The sequence below is a fragment of the Lethenteron reissneri genome, chromosome 24 (assembly GCF_015708825.2).
Source record: "Lethenteron reissneri isolate LAM-NWPU_2019-01 chromosome 24, ASM1570882v1, whole genome shotgun sequence".
NCBI classification, from domain to species: domain Eukaryota; kingdom Metazoa; phylum Chordata; class Hyperoartia; order Petromyzontiformes; family Petromyzontidae; genus Lethenteron; species Lethenteron reissneri.
The window spans coordinates 7,436,087-7,460,728 of NC_083802.1; the positions used below are offsets into that span (position 1 = coordinate 7,436,087).

At 45.0% G+C, this 24,642-nt stretch overlaps 1 protein-coding gene across 1 annotated transcript; it reads left to right on the forward strand.

Annotated features, from left to right (window-relative positions):
- Window positions 1-886: 886 nt before the first annotated feature.
- On the forward strand, window positions 887-23,487 carry MRPS27 (mitochondrial ribosomal protein S27). The gene is made up of 12 exons (XM_061558094.1): window positions 887-1,006; window positions 3,222-3,302; window positions 4,284-4,354; window positions 4,450-4,508; window positions 5,063-5,177; window positions 10,532-10,610; window positions 11,980-12,095; window positions 12,788-12,890; window positions 14,320-14,465; window positions 16,954-17,163; window positions 20,133-20,261; window positions 22,765-23,487. The coding sequence occupies exons 1-12, from the start codon at window positions 946-948 to the stop codon at window positions 22,900-22,902; spliced, it is 1,308 nt and encodes a 435-aa protein (XP_061414078.1). The 5' UTR covers window positions 887-945; the 3' UTR covers window positions 22,903-23,487.
- The last annotated feature ends 1,155 nt before the right edge of the window (window positions 23,488-24,642 follow it).

Below are 24,642 nucleotides of genomic sequence, written 5' to 3' on the forward strand. Positions count from 1 at the left end.
TTGAGTTCGTAAACGATGCAGTGTTTCTTGACTTTGTCGATTAAGCCATCTCTGCTGTCTATCTCCTCTGTTTAATCGACGTATTTTTTCGTCTGCAGACTCTTCTGGACTCGTCTGAATGAAATCTAAACTACGGAATGTGATTTACTGAATGTAATTTACTCTTTCTGAGAATAATTTATTACAAACCTGTAAATAACGCATTACAATTGTAAGTCACCTTTATTCTAGCGTTATGAGCCGTTTGAGTTACCGTTCTATCAGGAAGAAAATAAACTAAATGTTTCAATAAAAAATTGGTTTTCCAAACTAAAGATTTTCCTCACCTGAGAGTGAATAAAACACACGTATATAAACACTTGGTATGTTTGTTGAAAATGTGCAATTGCTGTAGGAATTAGTATAATTATAGACTAACTAGATTCTGTATCGATGTGAATACAAAACAATAAACTATGTATGTTTAAACTATGTATAAACTGAAGATTTATACATTGTTTAAACCGAAGGTTTATACATCACTAAGTTTCCCAAATTGTCTATAGCAATGTGAGCAAAAGGTCGCTTTTATTAGAATTTCCACTCGGTTACAATAACTTACTGGATTCTGAATTGATGTGAATTTTTCAATTATTATTTCTATTATTTATTTTATTTTTTACCTACGTGACTTTACCTAAAAAACCTAAGAGTATGAATCCTTGCAGTCACGAAAGCTTCAAATCTAGAATGTATGACGTCACTCGCCCCCCCCCGACCCCCCACCCATCTGTGACGTCACTCGCCTCCCAACACACCTCCCTCTCGGCCCGCCACTCAAACCTCGCCGCTCCCTCATTGGCCGCGAGCCGCGCACGTGACGCGCGTCCCTCGCCCCCCTCCCCCCTCCCGATTGGCTGACCTGTTCGACCCCCGGGCGACGCGTGGAGTTTGTGTCCGGTCAAGATGGCGGCGCCCATAGCACGACTTCGCTGTCTGCTCGCGGCGCGGCGCGCAGTCTCTCTGCGTAAGCTCGGCGCTTCCCCTCCCTCCTCATTCATCATTCTCACTCATCATCCTCCTCCTCTGTGCACGTCTCAACACGCGGCGCTATAACCATGCACAGCTTGTGTCGAGCTGCTGACGCGCCCGCACGCTGTATTTTCCCATTGAGGCGTCTTCTTTCGCGAGTATGGCTCATGTAGTCGACGCAGAGTAATGACTTCACGGTCAGGCGGTCAAAGCAGAGAGCCGCGTCTGGAGCAGCGGAGTTGTATCGCTGCGATGGCTCATTCGTGTTGTGTGTGTAGGGATCTTTGCGTCGTTATATGTTGCCCGGAGTGTTGCCACCTGTCCGGGTTTGACAGCGGCTGTGACAATTTGGGCTGCTTTGGAATGTGCATCTTTGGGCAGATGGCACGGTTTGTTTTGTACCGAGATCTGGTATTGTGTTGAACTCTATTACAGTGCATTGCACAGTTGCGACAGACCTAGGCTGACTTGAGAAACGTATTTGGATTTGGTTTGGAAAAAGTGTCAACCATCGTTTTCCCGTACTGTACCACCCGAGTTTTCAAGGTTTCGTTCATGGCAAAGCAGGACTTGCAAGTCCCGTTCCATTCAAACGGACGGAAGGCGACCGAGTACATCCACGGAAGGAGACTGAGCGGTGAAATAAGGAGTTGATGTGCAGGTGCTAGGTCGATTATGACAGCGGATGATCGTGATAAGATTACGACGGTTAGGGGAGACCTTCATCCAGCAGTGGATTTACGTTGATGTCAGTCGACTGCAGTGCGTACAGTGCGAAATAAGTTAACACAATGACGCGTTCGACTAAAACTTTAAACGCATAATTTACAAGAACTACATACGCTACAATCTTGTAATGTACAACCATAGAAAAACAAACTAGCTGTGGTTGTGTTTGCGTCACCACTTTAAATGTTTGCCCGCCGTGTTTATATTCCACTCAAAACCACGTGTGAGCGGTGAGAACGCGGTCATGACAGGTCTTACGTCAGAGCCACTGTCAGCCTTTCTGTTCACTTTGGTCTAAATTGTTGCAGTATCATTGCAAAATATGAATTTCGCGCTGTTCAGTGGCGGGCGCCATTCGAGGCTTCTCTTTTAAGCTTTAATCTCAAAAAGAGAAGCGTTGAGTTTTCACCTCCACCACGTGGAGCTCGGTCACCGTCTGTGAGGTATCGATTCCTAGAGTTGAGATTCTTTGTGACGTTTCAATTCCAGAATCATCTTTTCCATTGGGGCAACTTTTGAGCAAAAACGTATTCAAAGCACACAGCCTCTGCATATCAGAATATTTATACTGGAGGATTCCAAACAACTGTGAAGGTCTTTTTCACAGATGTCCAGTATATGCAAGAACCATCAGCAATTCGTGAAGAAGTACATTTTGGTCCTCTGTCTTAGGTCACCATATCAAATATATTTGAGCAAATGTAACCGAATGACAGTTAATGATAGCGGTAAACATATATGGTCTTTACTCTTTGGTTCTTTCGGTAACGTCACGTAGGTAGAAAAAAACTAGATCACACGTTTCGATCGCAACACAAACAACCGTCTCTTTTTCACCTGAAGACGGTTTCTTGTGTTGCGATCAAAACGTCGTGATCTATTATTTTTTCTACTTCCGTGACTTTACCGAAAGAACCAAAGAGTATGGATTCCTGCAGTCACGAAAGCTTCAAATCAAGATATATGGTCTTATTTTGTCATTATGGCTCATGAGCACAGTACTGTATACTGTAATGCAGTAATGTATACAGTACTGCAGTCACCAATGCCCATTCCTGCAAAATCTACCTCTGGAAACCATATATATGGAGACACCACGATAACACGATGAGGCCAATGAACGAGTCCCTGTGTACACGGTCGCCTTCCCTGTGTATGTGGTCACAGTTGCCCCTTCCCTGCTTTTCTCAGGATCGTTCTCACGGGAAATCGGGAAGTCTACCTTAATGGCACATTAACAGTCTGGGTTTTTGGCAGTTGTCGAATAATGCAGCACTCGTGACAATGCATTTGCATGTAGTTCTCCCCGCTTCTGGTCTTGTGAGATTATTTTTCCATGATATGTCCTGGTTGTTTTGCACATCATAGGTTGGCGACCCTTGTGGGATGGCGCTGAAGACTTTGCTGACGATAGTTGTTTGTGAATGAAGGAACATCTCCAGTGCCACAGGCTAAACATTGCTTTTGGTGTTGCCCTGCAGCGCGGCGGACGCTCCTGTCAGCTGCCTACACGGACCCGGCGCGATGGGAGGAGACTCGCAAGCCAGAGCCACACAGCCTAGGTCTGGCTGCTCTCAGCCCAATACACACAGCAGTAGAGGATGACTGCAGCAATAGAGCGACTGAGGACATTTTTCTTATTATCATGCTTTTTTTTGCCCAGGATGCCTCACTGCGTTTCATGACTGTTTTTCAGGAGGGTCCTGCTAAGTGTTCATGGTAGGGGGGTGATGGTTGATGTGTATATTCCAATTGAGTAATTTGCGGGTAATGTTTTCAAATTTGGACCGTGACTCTGGCACACAATGGTCCACTCTTGCGAATGACGTCATGGGAGCTCAGACGTCCACTGTGAAGCGGATGACTGCGCCTAGTTTTTTTTATTAACACAATAGCCAGGTTACAGCGAATAAACATCATGGGACCTCCTTTGCCAGTACCAAAATATGAAAATAGGTTTTCCCCTTTTTTCTGGCAACAAAACACGTGTTGAGATGTTAAAACACCAAACTGAAACCTTTTACAAGGAATTGTCTGCATTAACCACAATACTTTTTCAGTTACTTACAACTTTATGGATTTATAATGCAGCAAAAGAGATGATTTTGTTGTATTTGTTGTATTATGATTTCTACACAGTTCAAAATATATCTGCACTATTGACCCACTGCAGGCATGACTTAACCGAAAGAAACAAAGAATACATTAAATACGTATTCATAGAATTTTCCACAAGTTTTGGACATCAAAATCAATACTGAATTAGCTTGCATGTTGGTGCACTGCGCAAGATTTTGCCAAGAGGCACTGGTGATGGCCGTGCATAATGAATTTGCGCATAAATGTTAAATATGCATGGGTCTCACAATTAATTTAGTTAGCCTCAATAGCCACAGAAATCTGGTGCTGGCAGCTGGGCATGTGAAACCTGGGGATTAGTTCAACTCCTGATCACATTCATGCTTGTGCGTGAGTGAGTTTTATAATGTTTTGGCCACAGTAATTAATTTCTGTTGTGCAACGTCTCTTTGGCATCATTTCAGTGAAGCTGGCCAAGCTGATGGATGGACTCCATGACTCAAAGTTGCCTGTCAGCTCCCTAAGTCTTGCAAGGGTACATTCTGCTTACAGGAAGCTTTACATTTCCAAGCACCACTTTGAATGTCCTCCTGTACAGGATGCGTGACTTGTTTGCAATTTGCATTGCAGTTTGTTGACAACATTTCATCACGTGAGGAAGTGGATCAGGCGGAATACTACCTATACAAGTACGAGCTGTTACCTTCAGAGTATACAGATGCAAACGTCACATACACAGTAGTTTAAAACTGCTTCAGGATGTGTGGTGGTACTTGATGGGGAAAATTAGCACATGGCAACTTCATGACCTTAAATTTTAAATATTTGATTTCAATTAATTTTTTTTCAAAAGGTATTCTCTACATATTACTACGCTGAGTGGATCAGTTACACTTTGGTTCACACATTGCAAATCACTGTGAACCAACTGGCCATGCCCCATGGCTAATATCAGTCGTGATTGATATCAGAACTGGTCCTGGGAACCCTTGCCAACCTGCACTAACCAGCATTGTGAATATGGTGAAACAACCCCACGACAGACGCGGCACTGGTCGATTGAAAAAGCGGTGTAAATTACTATTACAACTCAATGATGCATGTTTACAAACAGGCCCTGTTCACCTGAGCTTAGCAATCCATATTCTGCCATTCTCAAGGCTATAGGCTACGGTATTGCATTATATTTGACAAAAAAAGAGGTCTGTCGAGAATTTGCGAGCAGCGGCGTGATGTTCCGCAGGTTTCGTCACAGCGAGAACTGTTGGTGTCTTCGGGAATGGACAATCCACAACTGGCTGCGCAAGTGCCTCCAGTACGGAGCCAAGGATAAGGCGCTGTACACGATTCAGAACAAGGTAGCTTGTTTCGCAGGCTCACGTTTCTTATCCTTGTACAATACATTTAGAATGTATAAAGAAACTCTTAAATGCATCGAGCGCATCTCAACACATACAAAAATACACAATGCTCTATAACGCAATGCTATACTGTATTATAATAATATACAGAGCGTTCTGTAACTGGTTACCAGTGGGCCAGAGGTGGCCCACAAAGGCTCTCGGAATTTTACGTCCAATTAATGACACTCCCAAGAGATTTCACCCCCCAGAGACACCATGAGATGTTGACATGAGATAAGAGATGTAGGCAAGGTATGGAGGTGAGAGACCTGGGAGATAAACAGAGAAAGTTGGGAGCTGGAGACAATAGTTAAACATGTACATGTGCAAACATCTTGGTGTCACAAACCAATATAACTTAATATAATGCAACCTGTGGGCCTTGTAGACAAATGTGTTTCAGAACTATATTATCAAGGCCCTTGTCCATTTATTATTCTGTCACTGACTTGGACGTTTTTTGCAATTCAGAACAGTACCACATGCACTAGAGTACAAATGTTTAGCTCATGATCAAAATATGGACAGAGTAATACCAGCATTAACGTTAGACTTGCCCAGTATATCACGAACCTGGAAATTTGCATGATCGCATTTGTGTGGTAGATATCGGATGGGTGGTTTTTAAAAGAGGATTACTTAGATTAAGCATGCAACATCATTCAAAGGAGTGTGTTTTTATGTGTTGGCCCAAATAAAAAACGATTCATTGCAAACCCCAAAGTAATAATTTTCAGTCGACCTTTCAAGATATAAATAATGAACATTTATTGTCCCATGGCAAGTTCAGGGCATTGGCTGAGCATTAAACAATTTCGAGTTTGTTTTACCTAGTCTTTTATGTGCATGCTAATGTTGCTTGCAGTATAATTTGTATACAGCAGTGGCACAGTGTTTAGGGCATTACAGTGCACTGTTTAGTGCACTTTGCTCTAAACCCTTGCTACCTGAGTTGGATCCCTGGCCATGACTAAAGGCAGTGGTGAGTGATATCTGAACATGTCCTGTCCTGATCAAATAACCCTGGCATGGTGTGAGGAGGGCTTCATCCAGCAGTGGATTGGCAAAGGGCTTTACATTATTATTCATTGTACTGTTTATTTTAGTGCTATGTATGTATATGCAATATCAATTAAAATCAAAAGTTGAGAAATACCAACATTACGGAGTTGTCAACATCCAGATATTCTGTTGGCGTCCTTTACAGGTGATTCTTACCAACCCGTGCTGATATCGCTGTTTTAAATGCACAGGTAGATTGTTTTTTTCTCGACACTAAGGGACACTCCCATACACAGTGCCTATTTATGTGAATGCCAGCCTTCACGAACAGCCGGCTCGAGTACGCTAGGTCAGCTTCTTCAATGTGCACCGCTAGGCTGATGCTGCCTGGCTGCCACTTTTGAATTATGACTTTTGGTGTGGAACATTTAAGGTTATCTTTGTTGTCGTGCTTTTTTATAGTGTGGTTCTCCTAATCCACTTACAAGATGCATTAGTGGTTGCGTTGGTGTTCATATCTCTGTGTGCGTAAGAACAAGCATTAGTGTTAAAGCATTGTGAGCAGCGTGCATTCCGTAAATGGGCTATGATATCGCGGTTTAGTGTGGCCTGGTAACAGCAGCCTCCCAACCAGCTTATGGACTCATTGATCCATTAGAGTTATGGTGTCTCGATTAAATGGTTCCATTTTAGACCTACATATTACCCCAAGGCAATTTGAGCTTTTTTCACCTCCTGATGTTGGTACTCTCGTGATGGAACTTCAATAGTAGCCCCAATTGAAGCACAGGCGAGAACAGTGAAACATTGAATGTTGTATTGATGGAATCGGTCACTGCAAAGTAAAAAGTGTACAAGGAAGGTCAGGGCTTTAATTAGATGATACATTAATTATGCATATGGGTGTAACTTTCAGCCATCAAGGATTTAACCGTTATGCAATTTTATTGTTAATGCCATGTGCTAGTGTGTACTGTCAGGATCATTTTGCAATAAATTGTGGATAATGCTTTTGCCTTATAGCATTAAAATAGAAATATTCAAGCTAGCAGAACTGTCTGTGAACAAAGCAGACCTGGTTTAATTTACAATGAACATGTTATACATTTCCATGTGATAAGCCTACTTCGTTGAGCTATCATTTGTGGCCAGGTCACTTCTGAAAAAGAGCTATAGCTCAGTCAGCTTTACGTGGTAAAATATAATTTTTTTTACTTACAATTACAGCAGCATTGTTTGATGAAATTACAACTACGTCTTCATTGCAATCCATTACAAATGACGCATTTAAAATCTAACCCAGGTCTGGAAAATATATTTTTTTACCTGAAAAGCTTGAATGACTTGATACTTTTTAAGATTGGTCTTTTTGTGGATATTTGGCCTGATATTAACAGAAAAGTACTTTAACACGTGGGAGGAAAACCGAGTATGCAGAGGAAGCTCACTTTTACACCAGGGTAATGCTCAGATGGTGCATATATATGTAACCTACTTGCTCTACTGTCGCCTCTGCATATTTTGCGGCAATGACAGTTGATATCTCACTTGGCAGCACCGACTTTTCCCGAGCCCAAGTTCGTGCCGCTGGATCGAAGTTGACAATGCCAAACTCGGCAAAATAAAAAAAATGTTAAGACCTCAGTTGAGAAGATGTCTGTTGAGCTGAGTCATCGTGAATGCCACTTGGTTGAGAGGACATTTTGCAGTGTGTTTTAGCTGTGATGTAGTGGTCAACTTTCATGTTAAAATGTGAATTGTTGAGACAGGACTCACGTCTGTGCAAGTTAAAGGGCTGGACTTTAGCAAAGCAATTAGAAAATAACCTTCTGACATTTGAATACAGGTACATAGGAATGGTGCTTGGATTTCACACATGGTAGGGCAAGCAACCTGGAAGTTTGAATGATATTTTGGCAAGAAAGTGCTATAGGTTGTATCGGGAAGGAAGAGGGGTTTGCGATGGCTGAGGCGCTATGTGCAAAATAGAGGACAGGTCACCAGGACTAGTGGCACATGGAGAGAGATGCATACAACCAGACAGTGGGACACGGGATCTTGGAGCTTAAAAAGTGACCATGCAATCACTCGAGCATTTCCTGAGAACAGTTAACGGCAAAGCATGGTGGCATCTCTGGCATTAGATGTGCTGACCTATTGACCTTTCATTATTATTATGCTTGTTTATCCAGGAAGGCCTCACTGATTCCCATTGCTCTTTATGGAGGGTCCTGCCAAGTTTTGGCAGTTGAGTGCGATGATTGCTCTATATATTTCAGTTGACTAATTTCCGGCAAAGTTTGTATTTTGGCAAATGTAGACCTGGATGCCGATACACAACGATTTGCTATTGCAATCGACGTTACGGGATCTTGAACGTCCACCGTGCAGCAGATGGCACGTATTCTTACTGTTCGTTCACATGGAGTATTAATCTGGGCGGCCCCTGGATTCGAACCATGAACCCCTGCAAGAAGCGGAAAATGCCATATCGCCGCCTGAGTGGTTGCACGTGCATGAGTAGGTTGGGCTGTGCATAATGAGCACAGGGGCAGTTGTCTGGTATACGGTTGTAACACGCGGTGCGCACCTTTTGCGTCCCGCATGTCACAGTCCAGGCACATGGACGTGTTGAGATGGTCGGTTTAATGTCAGCAGAGTTTCACAGCTCACTGAAAGTTATTGTTGGACCAAGTCCAAACTTTTTATATGGCAACAGAGTTTGGAATTTTCCGTGAAGTATCATCTGTAACGTAATGCCCGTTGGATCACTTGGGAGTGCTTAAGGACTTGTGCTGACATTTTGTTCGGATATTGGACATGAAATGTGGCATTTTGGTAAAAAAAACAAGTGTCGAATTATCCATAATTCCATTATCTCCAATCTTGGCTTGAGTGTCAAATGCGAATAAAGCTGTATTATAAATGTTAGTTTATTTGTGTTTTAATAATATACATCCTGGCAATATTTATGTATGTATGTGTGTAAATTTGGCATGCATCTGTATGCACTACAAATTATGTAGTCCTTTTATCACAAGGTTTATTGACAGTTGGATTGGGCAGTTGTTGCGCAGGGGTTCATGTACTTGTGCTATGACTATAGTGGCCTGAGTTTTACTCCCAGTCACAGCTATAATATATCAGTGGTGAGTGATATCTCAACCAATCCTGTACCCCTCTGTTCACCAACCTGCACTCGGCGTATGGCATGAGGAGGTTTTCATCTGGCAGTGGATTAACAAAAACCTGTAAATGATAAAATAATTCATCAATGACGGCTATAGGTGACATAAGCCTGCAAACTTTTGCTTTGTAAGCAAGGTTAGTGGATTGTTCACATCTCATCTTGTGCAAAATGTCCAACTTGGGAATTGCTAATCCAGCTATTTCCCAGTACACCATGAAGCTGGGAATTTGCATAAATACATTTGTGCAGTAGATGTAAGATGGGTGGTTCACAGAACAGCATTTTCCCTCAGAATGAGCATGTCACATTCACTGGCGTGTGCTTTGTGTCGGTGGGAATTTCACACAATGAATGAAAATTGTCTTCCTTTGTGTGTGTGGATATTCTACAATACACATGTACAATATTCATGAAGAAATGTGCCATCTATCCTAATCCAGGACCCTGCTGAAAAACGCCCTTTAGTCTCAATTATATTTTCCGGCTGAAAGGATATTATTGTGGGCTTGTCTACTAAACGATGATCTTACGGCCTGACCAGGTAATGTTATTATAAATAGAATTGTATAATTGGTAATCCCTTAATATCTAATCGTTTAATGCATCATAAAGTGCATTACTGGGAATAAGGCATCTTATCCTGTAGTGCTAAGCCATTCTTAATGCAGTGCTTCATGCTGCGCTGAGGTATTGGCTTTGTGAGTTGAGTGACCCGTCTGTGCACCTCTGCATAATGAGCCCATGCAGCACAGCAGTGGGCCCCAGTTAGACTTCGTATTCACTTCGGCTGAGTGGCATTATTTTAACGTGGAAAAATAAAGTTCCGACTTGGCCCCGATAAAGCTTTAATTTTGTGCCAACTAGCTATCAAATAAAATAAATGTGTAGTAAAAAATGTATAGCGACATAATGAATGGAGACATTTAATTATCCCTCTGTTTAATTGTTTAAAAATCCACCTGGTACTGTATGGTGTATCCTTTGCACTTGTTAACAAAAGGTGCTTGTGATGGCTTGAATTTTTTTGTATTGAATAAAAAAAAATGTCTTAATTTGTATGAAATGACTGTGAACATTTGACCCTCGTGCACACTGTGTGGCGCCTCTGTTATGTTAGGTGCAGTATGGAATTTTCCCTGACCCCTATGGGTTCAACCTCCTACTGGACACATACATCAAGGCAGACGATTTCAAAGGTAACGAAAGCCTCTGACAGATCAGAAGGTGTTTATCACACAGCGCTGTGGCACATTCACATTTTAAAGAAGTTAGTAACAAAACAACATCTGGTCTAACAAGAGTTGTGTTACTTGTGCTCTGTAATTTGGCTGATCAAGGCAAACTTCCTAATTTTTTCATGTGATCTTGTACAGAATTGGGTTTGTTATTGTAACCCAGTCCGGATGTGTCTAATTAAGTCACCTGTAAGGCAGTGTTATTGATGAAGGTGTTGAGTTAGCAAGCACAATTAAAATGTATTATCACCAAATAATAAAAAATAGGACAGTGCCTTACATAGATATTGTCAGTGAGGAGACAAATGTAATGTGTGGGGCTGGCCCCACCCTCTTCTTTCCCCACCGCTCTAAAGAGGTTTTCTCTCACAGGATTTGCAACACCGTCTATCCAGTCTTGAAAGCAGACTTGTCTCTCTGCATTCGTATATATTAGGGTGGTGTCCTTATTTGAAATAGGGAGCATGGTAGCAACCCCTGCACGTCCTTTGATTACGCTAACATTCACGGTTATGCACAGTAACAAGAAACAATTCCAACCATCAAATAAGGAACACACTCTTCATGTATATATGTGTGTGTGTGTGTATATATGTGCATTCGAGTCCCAGTCAGTCAACCCATGGTACCTGGGTCTATCCCGTGGCCTCCTGCCAGCGGTTGTTCGACACTTCACGTGGCTTTAAAGTGCACATAGCCTGGCATAAGCGCTGTGGTGACGTCACCGCCACTTAGTGGCGAATGGTGGATATTGTTTGTCTGGAAGGGCTGGATCTCCTCTTTGCTAACAGTGGGGAACACAGGTGATGCGTCTGCCGGTCATCTTAGTCATTTAACCTAAAACACCTGGGTCTGTCCTGTGACCTTCCAGTGAGTATTTGACATGCCTTCAAAGTGCACTTAGCTTGGCACAAGTGCTGTGGTGATGTCACCATCACTTGTTACTTTTATTATGCTTGTTTTCCCAACAAAGCCTGAGTCTCAAGACTATTTTTCAGGCCAGGAGGGTCCTGCCAACTTTACTGAGTAGACCGTGACGTTCCTAAGTGTAATCCGATTGAGTAATTTTCAGGTAATTGTTCAGCACCTAAATGTTTGGCCTATACCAGTTCCATTGTGTGTTTTTTATATCTATGGAAGGAAACTGGAGAATCCAGACAAGAGCAGGCAGAAAACATACAAACTCTGCGCAATAAAGCGCCAAAGTCGGGAATCAAACCTGGGCCCTCCTTGGTGTGAGGCCGCAAGTGTTACCAGTGTGCCACTCTGCTGCCCAGTGTAGCGAATGACGGACGTTGTTGATGTCATTGACCTGGACGGCCGGGTGCAGGCGCCGCTCATGTGGCCGTGGAGGTGATGCTGCAGGAGGCGTTTGACTGGACGTCCACGCAGCTGCTGGCATTGCACGCCCTGCACGGCTTCTTGAGTGGCCAGCCCGATGTGTCGGTATGCCCGCAGTGCCGCCCCGTCCGTACCCACCCCCGGCAGATGAGCGGGCAATCAAGCGCACGTGAACCACGTTCCCCCCACATGCAGACCTCAAACAGCGATGCTTCTAGCTGCAGCAGGACGTCATACGTCGTGCACAAGGCAGCATTTTGGAGAATTTGTAGTTGAAACGAGGAAAAAATATGCGTTTGCACGGCTTGTGCATCACATTCCCAACATGCATTCATCCTGGAGATGATTTAATTAGCGGTAATGATATTAAGCCGCACTACGAGATGGCTTTCACCTCGTTTTTGGCAACTCTTTGATCAATGCAGCTGGTTTTCTAAAGGATAGCACCACAATTTAATACTCCACTTAAGTTCATATTGGATCATCGTTAGGAGAGTTTTCATGCCCCCCACCCCCACACGTTACAAACAGATGGACATAGCTAATTCATTCATGCTTTAACCTTCCTTAGAAAGGGGCAAAAAGACACTTTAATCACAGATCTCCTTTGTGAAGTAGATTCGCACGGTTGGCTACGTACGGTTACGAAATAAGTTTATCACACATACATATGGTGCTCCATTATACATGCAAAAAGTGCACAGGTCATCTTCCCATTAAGCAGTATGCCTCCTAAGTACCCTGCGGGGTGCATGCATGTGTGTTCTGCGCTCGGTGTCTGCTTGCTGCCGGGACAGTGGCAAGAGGACAGGAACATCGGTGCAGCCCTGCTCCTGGCCGGGCTGGCTCAGAACACCACGGCCGGATACAGCTCCCAGCTCATGGGCTACGCCAAAATCGGTACCCGGCACCCGTCGCCCCATTTCGCCCGCTCAATATTTACTAGAGGGCGGCATCCCCTTGTACTTGTGCTTGTTTTTGTTTTGGCAAAGTGGACGCTTGGCTAAGTGGGGCAGTGGCCATGTCAGAGCACTTAACCAGCACTGCTGATGTGCAGGTGGTGTGGTGGGGTTTGTGGGTTTTTTTAGTCTAGGCAGCTAACCATGCTTAACATCATTGTTCTCAGGTGTCATGAATTTATGGTCTCAGCCCCATCACTTATAAGTGACCAGTAAAACACCAGTCTTACAAATGTATGATTACATGCTGTTCAGCCTCATTCCCAGCATCCGAAGACTAAATTAGTACATAGCCCACTGAGAAACCCGGTCTAATCATGTACACATAAACAAAACAAAATCCCAATTATATATTTTATTGTGCTTTTGGCATCACAGCACGGGATGCAGTGTGCATTCGTAACTGTCGCCACATATTAGAGAACAGCCCAAGGAAGGTGATATCAAAGAACCACTTCCAAGATCCTTTCAAGGGGCGTCCTTGTCTGTACGAGGCGTGCTGCACTTTGTCACGCGAGCTACTGTATCGATGTTTATCGCATGTAGGTCAACACAAAATTCCAGCGAAAACCCAACTTTAATTTGAAGTTTGTATTTTGTTGTGAAGTTATTGGTGACCAGGATGAGACTACTAATTCAACTTCAGAACCTGGTATAATCATGGATGGTTGCCCAAATTCGAACCTGGAATCTTGACAATGCCGACTCAGTCCTCTTCACATTCCAAGCCATCCATCCATCTCACAAGTGCACATTTTTCATTACGCATCAACCGCCTCTATACCGCACCAAAGGCATTGTTTTCATTTCACAGCGCAGTTGGAACTTTTCTGCCAAACAACGCAACAAGACAATGCTCGCCATTGATGATAATTGTCATAATTGTAGAGAACGCAACATTACAGGGAAGATAGAGCCACTTGGAAAGCATTCTGGCAACGTGTTATTAACATGTTTTTTATTAATTACAAAAAATGGTTACAAATTATATTGAACACAAAATGTGCACCGGAATATTTTAAAATATTTCCAAGAAAATAATTTTAAAAATATAGCCTACATTTGTCTTTTTCCAGGTCACCTCAAGTGTTCACATTCGTGTATTTCTCTCCCACACCAGGGACATTACAATGCATGTAAAGCTGTCGGGATGGAAGCCATACATCATCTTACTTCATGTTTGTAGCCCACGCATACAGAGGGGGCCCACTGGTGAAAATTGCCAGTGTTTTCAACATAAATTCGTTATAGACCATTGATTCTACCCTTTCTTGAAATCCTGCAGTGACATCGGTGGCTATCCCAGCTCACTTTGTCAAGGTTTATCACTGTCGGCTGTTGTCGTCTGGTGTTGTGCTCCTGGCCGGCAGGCAAGGTGGAGCTGACGAGGGGACTGCGGGCCGTGTTTACCCGCATGCCGCTCATCTGGACCCCGGGATACCTGGACAGGGGCATCGACGTCATGGACAAAGTTCTGCAGAGCCCCCCCGGTGCTTTGCAGCTGACTACGGACTCGGTGTGTACAAAGTTTGAAGAAATAATGACAATGTATGATGAGCAAGTAAAGTTCGAGTGAGGGATAATAGTCATTTACATTTATATGTAAGGCACCTTGTAAGAATAAGGATAAGGCAAGGCCAAGAGAGAAGGAGAGCTAAATAGAATAAACTGACTTAGGAAGATGTGTTTTACAACGCTAGGGAATTACACAACCGAAGCGCAGACAAAGAAAATGCCCACTCACCCCTGGAACAGATAGAGTTTGTATGCCTGCCACTGTAGAGATCCATACAATCATAGCTTATATTCTTTGGGTCTTTCGGTAAGTCACGTAGATAGGTTAAAATAAAATTAAATAAAAACGCAAGCGGTCGTCGACGTTGCGATCGAAACGTCGTAGTTTTTTCGTGATTTTTTGTTATTTTCTTTGAACCTATCTACGTGACTTTACCTGAAAGACCCAAATAATTAGAATTCCTGCAGTCACGAACGCTTTAAGTCAAGATTTAATCATAGCTTACATTCACTGAGAGGGGAGGGCTCAGGGTGATCGTGTGCAGGTGACTCATCATCCAGTGCCATTAATAAATCACTCAGTCCATAGAGCAGAGTTTGATATCCAAGCAGCTGTTCTGCCTCACTTAGCGCAGGCTTTGCAAACCCCGCTTTTAATGAATGTTGAATTAGTAGGGCAGCTCGTTTGTCCATGCGTCACCCGTATCTGTAAGCCCACTTGGGACGCTGAGCTAAGGAAGCAGTGCAAACTTGAATCGATGGTGAAAGCAAAGCACTGCTCACTCTTAACTGTTGTAATCATTCATCATCACCCGGGCATCATGCATGCATGGCAGCGGTTTTTAATGCTCTATTTTACGGGTTGTGCCAGTGGGTGTTTTGTTTTTAAAGGCATCGCTGGCAAGTGAATGTCAAGTTATCCAGGTCATACATGAGAGTGCATCATCTTGCTTGTTTTCATCTTCACTAAGCAGTATTGCACATGCCTAGGAGGCTTCAACACATTACATTTGGGTTGAGTAGATGCCATAGTTAAAGGGTTATACTTGATTCAGATGTATAAAAAAAAACTTTATTTTGCACAATTGTGTATAACCACTCCTATCATATACTGATCCCATTTACCACACATAGAACAATGAATGGAGATTTGCAGCAGGCCACTAATAGCAGACCAGCCTTCAGATGAGAATCGTGTAATATTTGATTAACTTTACTGGTGCCAGATGTCTCATGTTGGGTACGTTTTTTGGCATTGTAATGAATGCGGCTGTTAGCACTCAAGAGCAAACTCTATGCGGGCGAAGTGGTAGTACATTGGTGAGCGCGCTTCCTTATGAACCCCATGACCTGCATTTGATTCCCTGCCACAGCTAATATATCATTGGCGAGTGATATCAGAACAACCTCTGGGACCCCTCCCTTCACCAACCCCCACTGACTAGCATGGTGAAGTATCGTCAGAAACTCCCTTTTACCAACACAACATGGGGGGGGGGGGGCAGTGGTGCTTTATCTAGTATTGGATTGACAAACTATGCAAATTACATTCCTCTAAGACACCGGTAGAACCATCAACCGCATCAGAACATCAACAGGCCGATGCACACATCTTCGTGAATGAAAAGTTAAAGACAAGCCACAGTACAGCGATTGTGGCCAAGCATCATCCCATACTATGGACCATCACCGTAAATTAAACCACAGTAGTCTGCTCATTCAACAGATGAAGAATGGCAACACTTCATGAACTCTCTCCTGAAGGCCCTTCCCTTGCCTGGCAGACGGCGACAATGGCATTTAGCTCCTGAACATACTGAAACCTGCCATTTGCAAGAATGGAATTGAACGGTGAAACTCGGTGTTCGACAGAGGGAACGTGTCCTTATATCGTATCGCGGCCCACAATCGTAACACGAAATCGCAAAGAGAGAGGGGGGGTGGGGGTGAATAATTTCAGCCGGACGGAATGGCCGCGTGCTGATAACGAAATGCAAAATATTGAGGTGCACAGCCTGGTTGTTGCGTTCCCTCTGCGAGCACTGGCGGCCTGTATGTGGCACAGCCCAGGTGCACGCAGGTGTCGGGTGTGCATGGAGGGTCAATGTGGGGAGCGGCGGTGCAGCGGTTAGCGCGTTGCGTTACGAACCTGGCGAACCGCGTTCAATTTCCCCGCTCACGGCCACCATCACCAGTGACGATTATCTGAACTGGTCTTGGGCCTCCCCTGGGTCGACTCAGCGTCAAATGAGTACCTGATGCGGTGTGTAAACATCGCCACTAGGGAGGCGTGGTGCTGGACATCCACCTCCTCGTGTGCCACAGTGCCGGCCTTCATAGGTGCTCTCTAACAGCACTTGGAGGGTCACTGAACTCAACACTGGCAAACTCAGCTGACTCTCCGATTAGCACAGTCGGCTATGTACTGGTGCGAAAGAAGTTCAACATACGTATATACAACTCGAGTCACCCGCTTGCTCTCCCATCAGGTGGAGGCCATGGCAGCAGTGCTGGAGGAGCTTGAGAAGCTCACGCAGGAGGTGGGGGCAGGCGCCGCACGCGAAGAGGACGCCGACAGCGAGGAGGGGGGGAGAGCTGACGTGCAGGTGCCACAGCCGGCGCAGCTGGAAGCGGAGGACGCGAGGGAAGCGGAGGAAATGCGCCGGGCGGTGCTCCCCGCCCTGCGCCAGCGATTCCAGGTACAGACCCTCGGTCCGCCACGCTACCACGCTCGCGTTTGTGTTCCAGCAGTGTCTGCGTGTAGCAGAGATGTAACGATTCATTTCACTGGCATCGATACGTGAGTGTAAGAGTCGACGTTTAATTTTATTCGTGTGCGTTGTATCTAGCTCCTGCACATGAGCTTATTTTATTGTTCCATCTCCACGTCCTGTCGGGTTCGTTAACAATCTGTGTGTGCCGATGCGTTGTTGGGCTCGACTACCGGCCATCATCCCTTCTAGCGACGTGTCCTGCCCGAGCCCAATCACTTTTCTCAACAGTCCATATGATCTCTCCAATTGCCATTTGTTCTTTAATTGGGAGGCTTTCACCCAGCAACCGTTAGGTCATGACAGACGACGATTTGTTGTGAGTAATGGGTCCGCCTTACTCCTGCAGCCGCTGGTGGCTGCTGCGTTCACAATGTTCGGAAGGATATTCAATCCTCGAATCAAATCATTACAGATTAGCGACAAGTCATCGTTGCAACTCTGTTGCGCACACATACACGAGTACACATGCGCACATAAATGCAGTTACACACATGTTCGTACACACAACGGGTTTCACACGTAGATCATTTTCAGTACAAATCGTATTCCTGCACGAGTTATGCTCAGCAGCAGTTGTTGAACCCAATTCCAGCATTGACTTCAGTGAGCGATGTTTTATTATCTATTTTATTATTTGTTTATATATTTCAACGACAACATACTGGCCGCTTACATGCACTGTATATATGCGCTTCATTAGAGCGAGCATAACATGACCCAGTGGTAACGGCAAAACAAAATGTGCCGTTTGTTTAACATCTCAAAGCGATTTACGATTAATGAGAACGCCGCTTACGATGCCGGCTCGGTTTATGATGGCCGGTAGTCCACCGCATAATTCCCATGCTCGGAACCGCTGGCGGCCAACAGAACCCCCGCTAATTGAGAGCAGACCTGGGGGATGATTGATGGGTCTGTGGCGCTGCCCCTGAAGGAGGAGCGCCTGCACGGCGAAGCCACTCGAGGTTCGCGTGCGCCGTTCTGAGTCCGCAAAGCCTCACTGAGCATCGCATCTCCAAGCTGAGCACAGTGGCGCTCCCCATCACTTTCTGCGCAGTCACGTGATTGTAGAAGTATTCGCACGCAGTCACGTGATTGTAACTCTGTAATATTTTTTGCGGTTGTACCGCATGTTTGTTCGGAATTCTGTCTACCGTTCCGCTCCACATAATGGGAGCTTCTTTACCAAGTGAATCCCCCCGGCACGTGGAGAGAAGCGTCGGGCGTGACGCCGGATGACGCGCGGCGCAAGCCCGAAAATGCATCGGAGCGCTATACAACACAACTACGAAACCCCATGCAGTCGCACAGTTGTGTATAATTCTATACATCTCGAGTAGTTTGAGTTTTTTTTTCCTCCCTTCTGCCCGGTAATCCTTAACGTGCAAGATTATCCCACTGTCGGCTCCCAGAGGAGGTGCGGGTGGTGCTGGGTTTCGTTTCACTCACGCCATCACGCCATCTGCTCTCGTGAGCAGTTGGTTCCCTTATAATTCTCCTTCCCCGGTGTAATCTTAGAAATGTGCGCGGGAAACGGGGAGCGCCTTGCCCGGAATATAGGCCACCACGTACAGTTGAAATTTCAATTCTCAAATAATTTCTGTCTGCCTTTGAAGTGGCTCTGACAGCTGCAATGAAAACGGGAAAGCAGGCTCTGTGTGATAAATGTTCGGAGCTAATTAAAGCGACAAAACAAACTTCTGGAAGGTCGCGGAGGGACATTTTTGGCACGCGGTTCTAATCATTGATTTCTTTTGCCACTGTAATTCTCACCAACGCTCGCACTGTCCGGGCTATTTTTTTTCGGAACAAAGGGCAAAGTGTTTTTTTTACGACTGGATGTGGGCATCGGGAGAGCGTCGCCACGTGCGATAGGAGCACTTTGCGTCAGCCGGGCAGGCATGCGGTGAACCCACAGATGGCACTGGACTGAGGCAGTCACATCTGTGCCTCTGCTGAAGATGGGAGCATCAGGACAGGCCATTAGTCCTCCTGGGGGACTAATTTGAGGCGAAATCTTATAGCTATTGCTTATCGATCATCTTTGCTGAGCAGTGGGACACATCTGCTGTCGCAGCGCTTTCAATCTTGGCACTTATAATTGGAGATGTAAGAGCTACGGTGCTTATGATTTCCCCCTCGCTGAAGCAAGCATGCCTGCCATTGTATTTTTGGTTTGGTAAGCATTCCGACCAGCACAAGTAACAGCTGCTTCCAATTTCTCCTATTGAAAAATTATGTCGAAGAAGATAATGTAATTTCACACAGAGCCTTGTTGCTGCCTAACAAAATAACCATGTTTTATAGTGACACCAAAAACACACTGTCTGGTGTTTTTTGTAACAATAAATCCAGCTATATCACTGATGAGATTAAATCAGAAGCAGGCTGCTACTGCCCCCACTTACTAAGTTACATGTTTCCTGTTGCTATAATGCAGTCCCAGGGCTGTTAACACATCGGCAACTGTGCTGCTCTCTTGCTGAATCTGCATTTCTAAAGTAAAAAAAGAAACCAGAAATTACGGTGCAGTGCAGAGAATTCTATACCGGGTAGCAGCGTATTACTCCAGGCCCGATTGCATCTCGTCAGAGGTCTTTTTATAGCATAATTCTTTGCAAAACTGGTGCACAACAGTGATATTTCTTTGCCCGAATTAAAAAATTGGAGTTGGCAATCGGAGATTAGCTACCAAGGGCAAGAGCTAAAGCCAGATGGTGGGGACACTGTCAGCGCGGACCGTTGCGGCCTGGTGTTGCCTGAGCAACGGCTGGGGCATGCAATGGAAGGGAGCAAAATGACGAGGTGTGGGGAGGTGTGGTGGCATCGGTGGCCCATGTCGAGTTGACCCGCGTGGTCCATCGCGCGCGCACTCTGTGTGCGGTCGCGAGCAGGCGGCGCGCGCGGAGTTGGAGCGTAGCGGGCGGCTGTCATCTCGCTCTGCCAAGGACGAGGTGCTGGCTCAGGCGCAGGAGCTGCTGCCAGCGCTCGAACGGCAGGAGGTGGCGGAATTCGGAGAGCAGGTGAGTGGAGGCCACTGCGCTCTAGGCTACAATGGGATTCTAAAAAAACTCCAGTCCTTGCCAACCCACCACGGTACAGCTTTTCCACGTTTTCCAAGCTTCTCCATTCAAACAAAAATTACGTCGTTTACACGCTGCACTTGCCCCGTTGTTGTTGGAACAATATTCACACGTACACACGAGATTAATAGGAATTCTAATTACCTCTGCACGTCACATTTGACACGTGTACGCACATAACATCTCGGTCTTAAATTGAGCTCTGCGCGTCACTGTTGTGATAGTGCGACACACGTACGCACACAAGATCTCAGTCTTCGTTTGAACCGGCGATCTCTCGTGGAAGATATTTTGCTGTCATGTGTATGTAGCTTACAACCACTCAATTTGTATAAGGACGTTGATAAATTGTTAAACGTGGAACGACGTTACCCCGGTGGGCTGCGACCACTTGAGTAGGGAAAGCCCAGTTGTAGAGTACACACCTATAGCAGACTCGGTGAAGCTCCGCTAATCCACGCCTCTCTTACGCACCCTTTCTGTTATCCACTCTCACAAATTGGTCCGTGTACAATCCTTTTCCCCCCGCATATATTCTTCCTATTTATGTTCATCCTTGGATAAAAGGGGGGCAAGCAGTGGCACTGTGGCTGGCGCACTGCACTTAACCCTCCCTGAGTTCAATTCGTAGCCGTGGCTGCTTGTCATCTCAGAATTGTTTCTGACCTCTCCTTCAACCCGCGCGCTCGCCAGGGTGGTGAATTTTGGTGAAACAATCCATCCGACTAAGTGGCATGGCAAGGCCGTCCATCCTGCTGTGCATTGTCAAGGGGCTGTCAATTATTAATATGATCCATGAATGAGATCAGTCGCTCAGAAGTGTCAGCAATCGTTTTCTCTTAACTAAGCTTATCTCCAGATAAGAGCAGGCATCCAGAAGTAGTAGGGAATTCTTCCTGTTATTTGTAAATAAGGAGTCACTGGAAATGTTACTGCAGGAAGCTGTATATGTTATCCTAATATCCGCATATTAAAGCGGATAAGAGGATTCATCCGATGCTGTTATCTGGACAGGATGACAAAGTGATCCTATTATCCATAGGCAGTAGCGAATGAATAACACAAGTTATTTGCGCAGATAAACACGAATAATGGATTCTGTCAAAAGCACCTCCAGTGATTAGAGGAGTCAGACGTCGTTTCTTGTTTTTTTTCTTGAAATGAGTCCTTGGCCACCCCCATCTCCCCCCCACTGAAGGCCATCTGCATGCTGCACTGCACACGGATGTCTAAATGTGATTTGGGCTCCATGCTGTGACGAGCAAGCGTGATGTGTCTTGTGTTGACTTTAGGCAACTATATTGAGCTTTCAACAGAAGCGTGATCAATTTTTGCTTTGCACATGGACATCGCTGTTAATCACACGGACCACTGCTCCACCGGGTGTGGTCAGTGCTGGAAGATGTTTAGAAGCATAATACTGATGAATTTCTTAAATTAACAGATACAAAATAAACATGTATTTAGCAATTCACTGTAGCCTAACAAAGCCAGTTACCATGCAACATTTTAGTAAATGTGTTTTTAACGTTTTTCAATTATGTTTTATGGTATTTCAGGAATTGAATTCTCCCATGTCAGAATTTCTGCTTTCCTGATATGTTCCCACTCACAGTGTGATGTCACTCCCCCATTGTACATCAGTGGGATATTTAAATGTATAAAAATTATTTATATCTCGTGTTATTGTGACATCTCACCAGGCGGCATACCATATACTATTCATGAAAATCCTCTTCGTCTGCACCGACAAGTGCATTTTGCTCAAATATTTAAACCGTGATGTTTCGCCATCATTTGTTTCTTGGTGTTATCTTTACATACATATGAGTCGGTCTATAATAATTGTGCCCGGGCCAGTGGCGCTGCAATTAGAGCGCTGGAATCACAACAGAAATGCTGGGAGTTAAAATCCCGGTCGTGCGTCGACTCGGTCCCATCATTTGTCCAGGGTCGCAATATCAGTACAACTTTGCGATAAAGTCAACAGATCTTTTTGGTTCTTCCGGTAAAGTCACGTAGAAGGGAAATAATAAAATAATAATGAAACATAATTAAAAAATTCTCACGACGTTACGGCCACAACGCAAGCAGCTGTCCTCAGGTGAAGACCAGGTCTGTCGGGGAGATAGTCTGTCGGGGAGACAGCGTCATTCAGACGCTGTCTCCCCGACAGACCTGGTCTTCACCTGAGGACGGCTGCTTGCGTTGTGGCCGAAACGTCATGAGAATTATTTGATTGTTTTATTTTAATTATTTTATTATTTCCCTTCTACATGACTTTACCGAAAGAACCAAGAAGAAGATTTTATCACATTGAGAGCCTAACTCCTCCACCACGGTCATGTAAGATTCCACCAGATGGCTGGGAAGATACCAGTGACCAAACCTCCCAGTTGTTTGGGTTGAACGAGAAGATGATGTTTTTTGCCGATGTCCTCAGGTGGCCTTGTGGGAGAAGCAACGGGAGGAGCTGGCGCTGCAAGAGGCCACGGCGCAGGAGCGAGCCAAGGAGCGGCAGCTGCTGGAGGAGAAGCTGCAGAGCATTAAGTTTGTTCCGCCAAAGAAGCAAGTGCTGTAGAGATGTTTGCGGCCGCCGCCCACGCGCGAAACTCCCTGCCGTTGCCAGGACCACGCGCTTCCTCTGTGCGCTCGAGTCGGAGCGGAGGAGACCTAACGCGAGAAGAAGCCGGGGTGAGACTTTGCCGAGGGCGATCGATTCCGGGTGTTGACGTTGGACGTCGACAATCGGGTGTGCGTAAAAAAAAAATGTCGAATCGGTAAATGGATAAATTGTCCCCAATGTCAATATCTTTCAACATTTTCAGGATGCACAAGAGAAAACGACGAGCTTGTGAAGGTGGAGGGTTGAAGATATAACATAATTTTACAATCGAGGGCTTTTGTCATCGGAAAATGAATGATTGTGCTGTATATACTTAGGCACAGCCATCACAGCGTCATTTGGCTGCCATCGGAGCTGTTGTGGTCTTGTGCGAGTTGTTGGTGAAACAGAATTTTGAGAAAAAAGGGGGAATTCCTTAAGTATGACGACATACGCACTCACGAATGTACGAGTATATAGCTTCAATTGAAATCAGTTGGCAACAGTCCAGTCCATATTTAACAATAAAGGGATTTATACAAAAAAACATCATGACTACTCTTTGAATTGTGTGCTCTGTTTTGATTACGTGAACATTCACTATGTTGGAGTGATGTCTTCAATGACTGTTGGGGCACGGATTACGTGAAAAATGCCCCCTTTGAAGATCCAGACCATCTGTCCCGATGACCACGCCAGTACACGTTTGCCTTCCACCTCAAAATTGTGCAAATCCAGTTTGGGATTCGTGCATCGGGTCAGCTTCAGCTGGTGGCAGCGAAGTGGTGGGGGGGGGGGGGGGTGGGGGGGCCTGCAGCAGGGGCAGCTGGGCTCCTCACGTCCGGGGGCCCTTGTGGATCTCGGTTGCAGCTGCTAGTGCTGTGCACAAACCTTCTTGCACTGTGGGGGCCACACTCCACCCGTGCCAGCAGCCTGATCTCATTCATTATAAATCTCTGCGCTATGAAATATTTACCTTTGTGTCGTACGCAAGTTAAAAGCCTCACGGTTGGGAACGCCTCCTCCCTCACACGAGCATTGGACAAATGTTCGTCCCCTTTTGGCGGTCCTGGGCCAGTGGTGGGAATTCCTCATTTCTATGGCAGGGAACAGCTGCAGTTGGCTTCCAGTCACTCAATGGTGTCTCGCCAAATTGTGCTTATATTGTCAATCCCAGAGGGACGCTGAGACTTAGTTAACTCGGGCCAGGATTTACGATGCGATCTCACAATTAGGAGCCAACTGCTCTTCTAGCAGAGCCTCAGTCCAAGTCATCAATAAATAATGATTTTTAAGCTTGGAATGCATGCGTCAGAGCACGTGAAATAATCTTTTTTTCCCTTCCGTATATATATTGTATGTAATGGGTTCACATCACCCCTGTAGCCACTAAAAGAGTAATTGAATCAAATCGCACCCCTGGATCGAGACATTTCATTACAGCGACGGGGTTGGTGAGGGGGGGGGGTGTAAATCTTCGCACTTCTCTTATATTAGCATCGCTCGAAATATATGTTAGTCAATTACTGTCATGAAAAAATGATAAATGCACACTGTGTAGTGGCCTGGAAACTAAAGCAATGCATGTTTTTTTTCTATTTAAAAGCAACATCATTAAGAATAAATGTAAACCTGAAAAAAAAGTAAAATAATGTAGCTTTTACTCTTCCATCCTCGGAGATACAGTTAGATCATTCTGCCATTCATCATCGTCGT